Here is a 13,941-nt window from a genome sequence, read left to right on the forward strand (position 1 = left end):
TTTAATGTCTGATGTCTGATATTTTAGTGGCCAGTTTTGATAGGCGTTCAATTCCCGACTCTACAGCTAAAAATAACAGGCAATCAGTAACGACCTCAAAGTTCTGATTAAGCTATAAAATAACCATTTCAAGTCAGAATCCAGGCTAAGAGGAGGAGAAGGATACCGTTTCATCTTTGATTTTATTTCTGGAGTTGAATCTGGTTTTCAATCGTCTGAACACAAAGTCGGATCAGTTATTTGGCTGTTTTTAGATCAACAGCCTAAAAAAAAATCCGTCAAATGGTTCTTAAAATGTGTGACACACAGCAGGTTATTTATAGACTGTTGCGTCGCCTATTTTTGTTTTTTTTCGCCCCTGATTGAGCACTGTGGGGTTCAGCAAAGTGCTGAGTGTTGTTTTGGTGAAACAAAACAAAGACCTCAACTGGAATCGCCGCGTGTTGGTCTGTGCGTTTTTGCCTTCCTGCGTCTCCGTCTGCGCTCAGTGCATTGATAGCACTTATAGTCCTACTCCCACAGCCGTGAGTGGAAACTCCGGCCTGCTATAAAACTCAGAAATCAATGTGAGAAGAGTCGGTGGTGGCTTCAAAATATCGGCCCGGCTTAGCCGAGACTGGGATGCACTTTGGTTAAACACAATTACTGGTACCTACTCCCATCATGGATCAAATCTGCTGGATTGGGTTTCACCAGAAGTGTGCCGTGGAAAGGGGTTGCCCTTTGTGCGTGCGCGCTCACACCCACACACCCTCTTACCCGCTCATATATGCATTGACCACGCCTACACGCCTACACGCCTACAAACAATGGGCTGTGGTCAGTGGGGGCCTCGCAGGCTCAGGTCATCCTTGGGTGAGCACAGAGGCACCACCTCAAATGAGAGGGGGATATATATCCCCACCCCCACCTCCTCGTGAAGGTAGCCTGGGGGAAGGTGCACCGGGGTTTAGCTCCGCCCGCGTGGGACCCCCCCCCCCCCCCCCCCTGGACCTGCACAGGAATGATTGCAGGGAGTCCTCATTGAGCAAAGGTGATGCAATGACGCCGGTAGCAGATGTGTCCGGAGCTGGGAATTAATCACACACAACACATGCAGGCAGAAAGGAGTGTGCCTTTGTGTTGTTCTGTGTATACTCATCAAAAAAACCTTTAACGAAGCCAGTGTGGTAACCATGGATACAGTTAATGGTGACAATGATGGAAAAGAATGATATGTACGTGTGTGGAACTGTGAGATCCTTTCGCAGAAATTCAAATCCAGAGGAAGACCTTGATGGCTTAATTAAAACGGCCTTACTGGTGATAATACAGCCTTCAATCAATGCAGATGAGGATTGATCCTCGCATAGCATGATTGCTTAATCATTGAATATGATAATGAGTGTTTGTCGTTATAGAAAATAAACTATCCTCCCGGCCTTTTCAGGTGAACCACGTGGCCCAAGCGAGCTTTCAAGTTGACGCTTTTGGCCGAAAATTCCTCCTGGACGTGGAACTGAACCAGTAAGTTTTCTTTTTTTTTTTTCACTCCTCCAGCCATGGCGACTATCCACCCATTTACTATTGTAATTGTCTGTCATTGCAGATGTTTTGGTAGCTTTACTTTGTTACTTGCAGTGTTTAAGTTTGGCATTTTGCTTCTGCGGGACGGAGTTAATTATTTTCCAGCTTTTGTTTTGCTGTTTGTTGGCTTTTTTTGCGCTATTGCACAATATATGGTACTGGTGTGTGCGCTAAAGAGGACATTTGTTTGAACCGATGTGCATGAATCTCTGTGTGTGTGTGTGTGTGTGTGTGTGTGTGTGTGTGTGTGTGTGTATATGTGTGTGCGTGTGTCTGCAGCACCACAGTATGATTTAGAGGCTCCATCATAATAGGAAGTGATTTACGGTAAAGGCCGGAGCACTGCCCAGTCAGACACTGATATTGATCACGGCACTGCTGATGGAAAACAAGCAGCTCTCTCTCTCTCTTTGTCTTTCTCCCTTTTTTCTCTCTTTCTCAATCCCACTCTGTGTCCGTCTCTGTTTTCTGTTTCCCTCGTTCGTCTCATTTAGCCCCCAAACAGAACGCCTGTGAACGCGCACAGAGCGATGCTGCCTGCTCTTCACAGCGGATGTCACTTGAGGGAAACATTACATCACAGGAATTCCCACGTTCAGAGCAGATGTTTCTGCAGCTCGCTGCGCGACACGTCAACCGGTTGCGAGCAGAAACGTGTCGTCCGCACACACACACACACACACACACACACACACACACACACACACACACACACACACACACACACACACACACACACACACACACACAGGCACACTGGCACGTACATGTTTGTGCACTTTCATCAGCACTTGGTGTGATGAAGAGTCGTCGACGTTGAGTGGTTATTCATGCCTGTGACATCCTTTTTCCATATTTTGTTCAGCTGGATGTGATACCGAAGGTCCGTCAGGGTGTCGATGGAAAGGAAACGCTTGATGAAATCCTGCTTTGCTTTCCACAGAGTGAAGTGGGCTCCACCCAGACCGCTCCGGGCAGCACTGTGAAACGTGTGGTTCTGAATAAGAATGAGAGGATACGATTAGTGCAATACAGCATTGTATTGTGTGTTTTCCCTAAAAATCTTACTTTCATTAACTTTCAACAACAAAAACATCAAACATCTACTAGTTCCAGCTTCTGATTTGTGCCATTTGTGGCTTTTTGTGTAATATATTATAATTTATCCCCCCAGATTCCTCCTCTTGCTGCCCTTAACTCTTCATCATCATCCTCTACCTCACTCCTCTGTGAAGTGATCCCCCGCTTGACAGCCACCCTGATTTTGTTTACAGATAGCTTTCATGCCAGACAGATCAAACCATGCTTGTGTTTGTGTGTGTGGGTGCATGAGTGGGTTTTCTTTGGGCCTCCAGTAACAAAACCTAGTTGTCTCATTTCGGTCAATGAATGACTCTGCTGCTCAACAGTCTGTGTTATTTGTGTTTTAGATGTGTTTTTCAGCTGGTTTTGTGCTACAGTGCTTATTATTATTATTATTGTTACGATCGATATCTCTGAGTCTGTCTTTTCCTCAAGGTTAACATTAGCTCATCGACTGTGAATAATAGCTGTGTAGTCATTTTGTTTTGAAGTTACATTTGCTTTTTTGGGCATACTTTAGGTGTTAATTTCATATTTTAACGTTTAGTTTGTGTTGTCTCCGCGATCCTTTAGCGATTCTCGCCACGCCATGGATGGCAACGTTTGTGGGACGGTCGGTCAGACACGTCCGATCGACGGACTGAAAAGAACGTTATTACTCTGTGACGTTTTTCACTATTCTATCGTCTCACAGAACTGCAGACGTGTTTGTTTATATGTAGTTGTTATTCTTATAGTAGTTATGTCGGGGAGCAAAATATTATATTCACCCATCTGAGGTGTGACCGTCTATAGAGGGGGAGGCTGGAGGGGGTTGGCGGGTCACGGGGTCTTTCCTCCCCCTCTGTCTTTGTCCTCCAGCGGCTCGCTACAATTTACCATTGGCGGGCTTGCTAGCTCAAATTTAGCAAAGGGTGGGGGGGGTTTAAATAATCTGTCAGGACCCCAACGAACACACACGCACACATCTCCACCCATGATTGCCCCCACACTCTCCGATCAGTCCTTACTACCCCCTTTGCCTCGCACGTCCCACCTGCTCTTGCTGAATAATTGATGTTGCTTTAAGCTTAAAGAGGCTTGTGCGCATGTGTGTGTGTGTATGTGTGCATGTGTGCGTGCGTTCAGGAGGGTGAAGGAGGTTTCCGGTCGGTTCATTGTGAATTGAAGGAGAAACATTGTGACGACGCTACGGCTGTCCTCAACCAAATAAATGATCAATAGACTTACACACCTATCATTTTGTTGACAAATTGACTAGTGGATTTAATTCTTCATTCTCCTAAAGATGATAATAGTGAACTCCGGCCCGACCTGAAGTCATTGTGTTGTTGAACAACAAATTGACCGGGCTCGTTCCTATCAGCTACTATGGATCAAATGCTTACAGATAATATTCTATCTTATGCATTCAAAACATATATTCAATAAAATACAATTTGTGAGAATGAACAATGACCAGATGGAAGACCGAAGCGTTGCTGTGCTACGGGCGGCTCTGGATCTGTGTCTATGTGTAAATGGTGAAGCAGAAGGGGGATGTCTTTGTAATTATATATCCCCTCAGTGTTATGTTATGTTAGTATGTATGCATGACAACGCATGAGTACAGATAAAAACAGACACACAGGTCCAACTGAGCCATGTGGACACCAGACACTCGCTGTATTAATATTTCTACCACGCTGGTGTGTCATCATTCCCCTCATGCCCAGAAATACTGAGGGGTCCGTTTCAGGCAATGCTAAATAGCACTGATTCAACCACGTGGTCCCTCTAACTTCCCGTTAGGCAAGAAGCTAACAAAGCTAACCAAACATTCAATGGTTTGATAAATGGGGACAAAACGCCATCTAACTGGTCTCCATGTCCACGTCACATCTTTGTCTGGCTTTGAGTGGATTTTGACTGTAGGCTTAAAGCTGCCTTGGGCCACGAACGGTCCTGATGCTGTGGGGTCCCCTGCGCCGCGTGTGTATTTAAGCGTTTTGTCACTTGTACGTACATGTATGTGATTTAAGTCTTTCTCATGTCCTGTTCCAACATAATTTATCATCCACACGTGTCTCCCTCCCTGCATCCTGACATTGATACAACCCATCTCCACTCTCCGTCCCCGGCGTGGTAATTTATTGCAGAGAGGCGTGATGAGATTTACTGCTGGCTTGATGAGGTGTGTGTGTGTCTGTGTGTGTGTGTGTGTGTGTGAGAGAGAGAAAGATGGAGAGAAATAAATAGTTAAGGATGAAGAGAAAGAAGAGGACAGAGACAGATGTGTGGATGTCCTTCATGCACCCTTGAGTCCTGGTGGGTGGGTTAAATAAGTGCTGGAGATATGGAGGGATAGAGCGAGAGAGAGAGAGTGTGTGTGTGTGTGTGTGTGTGTGTGTGTGTGCGCATACACGAGGGAGGGAGGTACTTGAAAGGAGTACCCTGAAAATAAAATAGACCCTGCTTCCTCTCCTCCTTTTCTCTCCCTGATCTGTATGTTGGTCTACACGCGCACACACACACACAGGTGCACATGCACACACTTTAGCGCATTGCTTTTGCTATAAATTTGGGAGTTATGTTTGTGAGTGTGTCTGTGAGAAGACGCAATGCTCACAAACGGTATATTACAGATTGTGTTTGCTAAGTGGCTCAGCGTCACAACCAGGAATGTGTGTGTACAACATGTTCTGGTAATATAAGGGGGTGAGTGTGAGTTTGTGTTTGAGTTCCTAGTGTGTGTCAGAAAGGAGGATACAGGATAGAATTTGTGTCTCTGTTTTTGAGGTCCGCCGGAGTTCTTCAGGCATTTTGGAGGATATAAACATGTTGAATTCAGATTCATTTACACCGTCACCTTTTTCAAACCAGGACGTAAAACAAAACTCATGTAGCGAGTTTATAGAAGGCCGCAGCCGTCTGAGGTAGACAAATCAAATGGTTGATGTCTTTTTGGTAGGAAATCCTCTCTCAGCGTTACTGCTGCACAGGTTTAATCAGCTGGTGTTTGCCGTTGTTGACTGCCAATGGCCTCATAATGAGTTCTGAACTCTGTGGTGTTGCAAACATTTTTACCTCACTATGCGTGTGTTATTTTCTGTTGGATTCGGACGACAGTTACCAGCATTAGCAACTGGTTGCATATGACTGCGTGCATGAGAACCTTGTGAGTGCATCATGTGTCACTGGGAGCCCTGTCAGTCCAACGGGAACACATCGTGCAGCAGCCTGTCACCAACACCGGGATCCAGACCCGGGTGAGTGGAGCGCATCAGCAGATAGTTGATGCAGTAAGAAAAAAAACCTTCTTGTCTCATATTAGTTTCAGCTGTAGTTTATACTGCGTCAAGGACTGTGCTTCTTGCCCACCGTCACTTACAAAAGAATTGTGTCGGGATGCGTTTTTTCGACGGAGCAAGAAGAAAAACCATAGCAACCAAAAACAATTTCATGGCAATCCATCCAGTAGTTGTTATTTTCTCTGAGAACCACAATTGCATTTGGGATTCATAATATTCCATCCAGTGATAAATGTGTTTCGGGTTGATTATGGTGAACGTCACCATACTCAAAAATGGGTCTTTTGTTTGTAGTCTTTGCTGGATGTCGAGAGTTGAATTACCGGCCCTCCTCATTTAACGCACCATCATTCTTCCTCTCCATCTCCTTATATTCACTTATTTTCTACCCCTCTGTCTTCGGTCGAGCCGTCTGAACGCAGTTTGCAGGATTAGTGGAGACAAAGAGAGGTCTCCCGCCGCAGACGGGCGCAGGAGGAAGGACTGTTCTCGCCGCAGGAAAAGACACTAATGCCTCTGTGGAGACCATTGTCTCCTAAAGATTACTCGTTTTCCTCAGTCATGCTGAATAAAAATCAAACAAAATGATGGTTCACCACCGAGGCTCTAACCATTCAACCACTGCGCAAAGTCCGATTGATTCAGTGCATAGATTTTATGGCGTATGGAGTTCACTAGCAATCCAGCAACGTCACAGATACAGATGTGCATATTCTCCTTCGTGTCTGCAACATCCAAAAGTCGATTCCATCGGGCTGGTGTGTTGCGTGCTATAAACCCAACCGCAGTATCAAAGTGCCAATATAAGCGCCCTGCTGCCTTTTTTTTGTCCAATATTTCTTTTTGTGGGCCTCCGTATTCCCTGAGCAATAGGAAGTGGGATCCAAGCGAGAGTGCCAGTGGAATTGCTTGTCTGAAAAGTGATTGGAAAGTGAATGAATTACAGACCTTTAATGAGGCCCCAGTGTGTGTGTGTGTGTGTGTGTGTGTGTGTGTGTGTGTGTGTGTGTGTGTGTGTGTGTGTGTGTGTGTGTGTGTGTGGGGGGGGGGGGGGGGGGGGGGGGGGTGAGGCTGCAGAAAGGGTTGTAGAGCAGGTGAAAGCAGCTGCAGCTTTCCCCAAGATAGACCACCACCACCACCCCCCACACTCTTTTGTCTGCTTCTTTCTCCTTCCTTATCCACCTTTCCATCTCTACCCCCCGCGCCCCCCATTTCTCTGATGCACTTCCCCTGTTTATATTGTCAGCACGCCCCCCGTCCTCATTACGGACGGCTGACACAGCACATGTTCAGTCCTTTTGTGTGCCGCTTCCCTTTAACTGCTGTGTTGAATGGCAAAGAATCCATACATGGGTGGAGAAGTCCACTTGATGACTAGCGTGTTTGTGAGGACACGTCAACGGAGCTGATTAAATTACCTTAATTGTTTTAACATTTGCTTATATTTGTGTGCTTTTGGGAGTATTAACAAGGGTCTTTGATTAGCCTGCCTGAAAGCAATGAAAAGCTTGCTACCCCGACACTTGTGCCAATCCCCCCCCCCCCCACCCGCCTTCCTTCAATCTCTCACACCCACTCACTCACTTACACACACTCTTAAACATTAGTTCTGCCAATCTGTCCCTTTTGTGCTGTATTTCGTCCCACTGTCCCGGCGGTGCCCGGCGACACGGATCGTGAGAGGAATTTTAGGCCACGTGGAAAGTTGGTTTGTGTTTATGATTCACTTCAGGAGTTCAAACTGGGTCGCCAGCAGCAGGTTCTTCACCCACAGCAGCAAGGTGCTTTAGAAGGAAGGAGGAAGTTTGATGTGACTCACAGCCGGACCGAGTCAGTGCACTCTCTGCTTTAATCCGTTTCGTTTCTTGGGACCTTAATAAAGTTAAATAAGCCGTTTCAGAGGAACATTTTCTTAACTGAAGCAGCGTCAGTGTGCTTAGAGAAGGATGTGATCACCACATAATTGGCTGATCTATGTTGGCTATGACATTTTTGACGGCTGAAAGTGGACCGTCTGCAGGTCCGTCTGAAATCTCCTCGAGGCCTGATGGACAGCTCGACACTAGCTCTCGAACAGATGTTGCCGCGGCAACGGAGCCAAGAAAAATCTCCACTACGGCAGAGGATGAGCAGACAATTTAGAAAAGCAATGAGCTGCTGATAATGAGAGTAACGGACACAAGAGGATGTTTGTGCTGTTAGCTACGTCTTCTTTTCAGCCACACATCTGGTCGGACACTTTTAACTGCCAGATGTCATGTAAATATGTCTGACGTAGATCGCTCGTGCCACCAGGAATGTCTTAGTGTAAGCTCTAATGATTTATGATGAATGAACTGCTTGTATTTCTGTTTCCCCTCATCCTCTTCTCTGTTTATTCTTGTTAATGAAGCCCTCAGCTTCCCTTTCCACACTCTGATCATCATTTATGTTGAGGGTTTGCAACATTCATGTCGAGAGCGAGAGCGAGATCACATACAAACATCTATTTGCAGTTCTCTCATTTTGTCAGGAAGCTGGAGACTAAGAGGTCTCTCCCAGTCATGCATTCATACATAGTGAGTACGCATGTTAACAGAGAGAAGCGGGGGGCGCTGTGTGTGTCAGCTGGGGGGATGGGGTCAATGTTGGGTTTACGCCTTTGTCATATAAATTATTTAAATCCCACAACAATTAAAGCTGAGGTCTGTTATCGGCGTCCTCCATTAGAGGCCCGTGTGGTCGCCTCGCTGCCTCAGTATGCTCCTCGCCCGCCGGGGGCTCGGCGTGGGGGCCGGATAAAGATCACAGGCTCTGAATCTTAAACACACATCCCAGCAGAACAAAGGCTAACAGCACACCCGTGACCCGGGTGACTGTCACGCACCCACAGAACGTCTTCATCGCGGGAGCGTGTGAACGTTCTGGCGGCAGATGTTTTCTGACGCGAGGTGTTGATGAAATGTTGCTCGCCTCTCAGGAGCCGCGGCTCCGTCTAATGGGCAGGATGTTGTTGGAAGTGTGCGGCGAAGTGTGATCTCAGGTGTGATGGCGTGAAAGTGCGTGGTGGTTTTGCTCGATGGGATTCGAATACTGCCGTTCTTTCCATTGCACATCACTCTCCGTCATCTTTCCCTGTACATGTTTTTTTTCAATTGTGCCAGAAAACTGATTCAACATAGAAAGTTGCCTCCTTCATGTTTGTGTGCTGGTTGATGTCAAGGGTTTCACTAGAATAATAAGTAATGAGTAATTTGTTTTTGCTTTCTCTCCTTTTGTTAGATAGATATCTCTGTCAGACCAGACTTATGAATTCATCTTTGAACAGTATTGTCAATATTTAACAGCACTGAATATACCAACGTTTATAAAATTCCCTTGTTGGGTTTTACGCTCTGTGTTTGAGGAGGATTGATGGTACTCTCATGTCTGCACAACTAGAATAATACACAGCAAGCAGGACATTCTCATCAGCAAGAGCCTGGAGTCATCAAATGTTTTTCATATTTGCTCGATATTTAAACAAGAAAAAAAAGTGCTGATTCATTTTATGGGGATCAACTAATTGATTAAGCAGTGTTTAATGTTTCTCTTGATTTCTCCAGTGAATCCAAATATGAACACAAATAAAATAAAATTCTTGCATAAAAAGGGTGATTGAAGACGCAAAGGTTAAACTTTGAACTTTTCATTGAATATGTCTTAATCAATGCGGTGAGATGAAAGTTTCCAAACTGCTTATGTGACACATGCTGCCTGTCGATGTCGACAGGAAGTTGGCAGGAGTTGAGTGATGGCTCTCTGGTTCACTGCAGCTCGCCTGCTCACGTACTGTCTGTGGTTTCCGTTGCACGTCTTTATATAATGTGCGTGTTTGTGTATTCGAGCCTCAGATAACTGGCCACTAGTGTACCGCTTACTGAATGCAAATAATATAATATATAATATAATGCATAATATATATATATATATATATATATATATATATATATATGTATGTATGTGTGTCCATGTTTAGGTCATCTCATTGAGAACTTAAAATAGTGTGAAGAAGAGGCAAATTCCCCGTTCATATGCCGCATTCCTGTGTGTGTGGGTGGAGGGGCGGGTGGGGGCATGCGCTCTGTTCTGTACCACAGCTCGTACATCTCTGTCTCAGACTGGCCCAGCAGTGTGTGTCTCCTTCGGGATTCTTGGGTCCAGCTCTGCTGAGGAAGCACACGCACACTGATTTCCTCTTATTTGTGCCACTCTTTCATTTCCTCGCTCTCTCGCTTTATTTTTCTTGCCTCTTTCCTTTTCTGCCTGACTCACTTGTTTTACTTCACACGGATCTTTTTTTTCTTTTTCTGTGCCCTTCATTCCTCGGATAGAGACACACAGACATGTACGCCCGCGCGCCAACCCTCCTCTCGAAGGCCTGACTTGTATAATTGTGTTTGTGTGAGTTTGTGAGCTGGAAATAGCCGCGTCCCTGTACGATGGGCATAATTAGCCGGGCGGATGCTTTTGAAGCTTTTTGCTGCCAAGACTGAATACAATCGTCCTATAAAATACAAGCATGGCCGCATATCTGAGTGACACATGAAGGAAAACCACAAATATTCTAACTTGATTCTCTTCTCTATTTTTGTCCTCTCTGTTCCCAGTGATCTGCTGTCATCGGGCTACGTGGAGCGGCATTTGTCAGAGAAAGGGAGGACTGTCGTCACCAGTGTAAGATTCTGCAAATCACTTCTCATCTTGCTCTGTTCTTACGGACATTTACCGCCTATTTACTTCCGCTATTTCCACGCGTCAGTGGACAGTTTCTGATTATGTGGAGGATGGTTAAAGCATTTTTGATTCAATATAATCTGACCTCAATCAGGTTTGAAAACAATCAGATTATTAAAGCTGCTGTAATCAGTATGTTATATCATCGATGGATCAAAGGTCATGTGTAATGTGACCCCTGTAAGAAGCTCTGTGACGTATTTCAACATCTCTAACCCTTTTCTATGGTCCCCCAACTTCCCAACAGTCCTGATTGACTTTACTGCGTTGTTTCACCCTTTCTGCTTTCATCCGCCTCGTTTCCAACCACATTAGTACCAGAAACATTCCTGTGCGCCTCTGAGTCACAGAACTGCAGGCAGACAAAGCTCATCAAATAGCTGGTGACCAAACATAGAGCAGCATTAAGAAGCTGATGGCCGTCGTGACGAGCACGAATGAGAGCAAGAGTATTCGAATGACATGAAATCTGATTCCAGTGTCACATGTGTCACATGACGGATCCACATACTGAATCGCCTCCACTGGAGATTCCTCTCATGTGTTAGTTTGCGCGCACAGACATCACGTCTTTGTTCAGTTCAGGGTCAGTGGGCCGAAGAGGCCGGACCCTCCCACTGAAATGAAAGGCCGACTGCTGTGATAATCCTCTGAAATCGGGACTTCATTTACGGGACACGCACTGAGGTGTCATATCACTTCAGTGGGGGGATTATAATGGTCAGGATTTGTTCAGCTCAGAAGCAGATTAGTGAGATATTAGATACTTTAAAGACGGGGATCCAAAACATTACACCACATATAGAGGGATCTGGTCCACCTGTACCTGTATGGAACTTATTACAGAGAATTGTTTTTGTGACTTCATTTACCTTGTAGTGTAAGATCCAGAATGGACTCTTAGTTATAGAGCTTTCCGTGTAGGTAGCGGAAAGAACAAGAAGCACTTTGCCACTTTATTAATGACTGCTGTTCAGGAAGGTTGATCTGGGACAAGCTGCTTGTTACACAGTAGAGGTCAAAAGTCATTGTACCACAGCAGCTGTTCATAAAGGTCCAACTCAGAATCCTCTCTGCTCGCGTTGTACGTACGCGATGCAGGTAATATGTGCTGTGCAGCTAAATGTGTCAGCGGTTCTGGCTTCTGTCTGCTTATTTTACTGCAATGAACAGGAAACTATTATTATCCTTTATCCCCAAAAACATGTTTTTGTGCAGGGTACAATGCAAATTCATCATCATTATTATTATTATTATATTATATTATATGTAATTTCTTTTTTTTTCTTCTTTATCTAATTGCCAAACTTTCAGAGGGCAAAGTGTCCTATTTGTTTACTTTCTGACTCTGTCACCTCTTCATTGTGTTGTCCAGAATGGATGATTAATTACCTTATAGATCACAGATCGGACCGATTTAGCCACACACACACACACACACACACACACACACACACACACACACACACACACACACACACACACACACACACAGCCTCTCTCTTAGGATGTACCCGTTGCACTGGTTGGTTTGGGCTGTTTCTTGCTTTGATGAGAAGTGGAGCAGAAGGTTCAGGGCGACAGGAGGAGGAGAGACGCTGGGATAGTAGAGCACAGCGCCTCTTATAAATAGCCTTCTGTCTCTTTATCAGAAGGCCTCTCTCTCTCTCTCTCTCTCTCTCTCTCTCTCTCTCCAACTGCACTTCTGTTAACGTGCATCTACATAACTTGTTCAGCTCATGTATATGTCTCATCCCAGGGTCTAACTATTCAATGGATATTCCCTATCTAGTCAATAAGGAAGAGCTGCTGTGTTTTAGTATTTTCTGTTCATTCTGGTCATGCAGTTTGCATGGAGAAACACAGAGAGGAGAAATACTAAGAGGGACATAATTGGCACAGAGAGCGAGTCAAAAGAAAGAAGAAAGACAAAATAATGTTATAAAATTAAGATCTTTTTGAGATCATATTACTACACATGATAACCATTTTATACACCAGCTCTAAACCATGACTGTAAATTAAGCATAATTAAACCTGAAATAGTTCTGCAGGGAAATGAGCATAATGTCCCCATAACATCGGTTTGTGTTTTCTTGGTTTGGCCTCACATCTTTGTTACAATTAAAGGAAATTACAGTGTTCTTCCAACTTTATGGAAACTATTTGGGGTAAAACCTTTCCTGTTTCATGACAATATCTCCATGATAAGTCCAATTCAGTATTTATTTATTTCCCATTAATCTAGCTAGCCTGCACGAAGGCCTTCCTCTAAGACCCGTCCGACAGTCTTGTTGGATGCGGGCCGGGCCTCAGTTCAACGAGACAACTCACCGCTCTTCTGTTTGCGAGTTACCTCCGTTACGCTGTATAGTTAAGATCCCTTTACTTTTAATCATGCAGTTTAAAAAACCCCAACAAACATACATGCATCTCACGCGTACACGTAGGGATCCGCAGAGGGAGCCGGAGGTCGACGTGGACGAAGCGTCAAACTGTACGGCAGACATTGATCCTCTGATAAAAGCAGTGGCTCCTCGGGGAGGACGGCTTCCTGCCTAATGGCTGTTAGGCAGCAAGAAATGGACCAGGAGGAGATGGCCCGCAGAGCACTTAGACACTTAGACATCATACATGTCTGTAGAAAAATAAATCAGTGTCTACGCTCGCGAGGAGAAGAAACACACACACACACACACACACATATAGAGAGACCGAGTTGTGAGGAGACGTTGGGATGGAGGACGGAGAAGTCACAGAGGGGGTTAACACACAGATGGAAGGATGCGAATGGGTAAATCACGAAGTGTGTGTCTGTACCACGCACACACACACACATAGAGTACACACACATCACCATGTCATACTTGCACGTGTTAACCAATTAATCCGGTGTGATTGATCGCTCTGGACACATTTCCTGACGCAGCGAGGCAGAAAGTGGGATGTCGGTCCCTCGTTTGAGTGTGTGGTGACGTTTTTAGGAGGCGACCAGGATCTTAATTTGTGTGTGTTTTTCTCACAGGGAGGAGAGCACTGCTACTACCAGGGGAAGGTCAGGGACGTTCCTCACTCGTTCGTTGCTGTCTCAACCTGCCACGGATTGTAGTAAGTCCAAATATCACGCAAATTTATATGTGTGTGTGAATGTTGTACCACCAACGCCGCTGCCCTTTGTGTGTCGGGGTGAGCAGCCGCGCTCCCATTTATTCATCAGGTCAATGTAATTAGTTTTAGCGAGGCCTCC

At 45.2% G+C, this 13,941-nt stretch overlaps 1 protein-coding gene across 2 annotated transcripts in view; it reads left to right on the top strand.

The window, feature by feature from the left end:
* The window catches only part of adam22 (ADAM metallopeptidase domain 22), a 40,448-nt gene that overhangs the window by 1,803 nt on the left and 24,704 nt on the right, over positions 1-13,941 (top strand). For both annotated transcript variants that reach the window (XM_078094776.1, XM_040166508.2), the window contains exons 3-5: positions 1,430-1,506; positions 10,568-10,634; positions 13,720-13,802. In XM_078094776.1, the coding sequence (XP_077950902.1) occupies positions 1,430-1,506; positions 10,568-10,634; positions 13,720-13,802 (227 nt within the window). The remainder of the gene's footprint in view (positions 1-1,429; positions 1,507-10,567; positions 10,635-13,719; positions 13,803-13,941) is intronic.

Source organism: Gasterosteus aculeatus, chromosome 20, assembly GCF_964276395.1.
Source record: "Gasterosteus aculeatus chromosome 20, fGasAcu3.hap1.1, whole genome shotgun sequence".
Classification (NCBI taxonomy): domain Eukaryota; kingdom Metazoa; phylum Chordata; class Actinopteri; order Perciformes; family Gasterosteidae; genus Gasterosteus; species Gasterosteus aculeatus.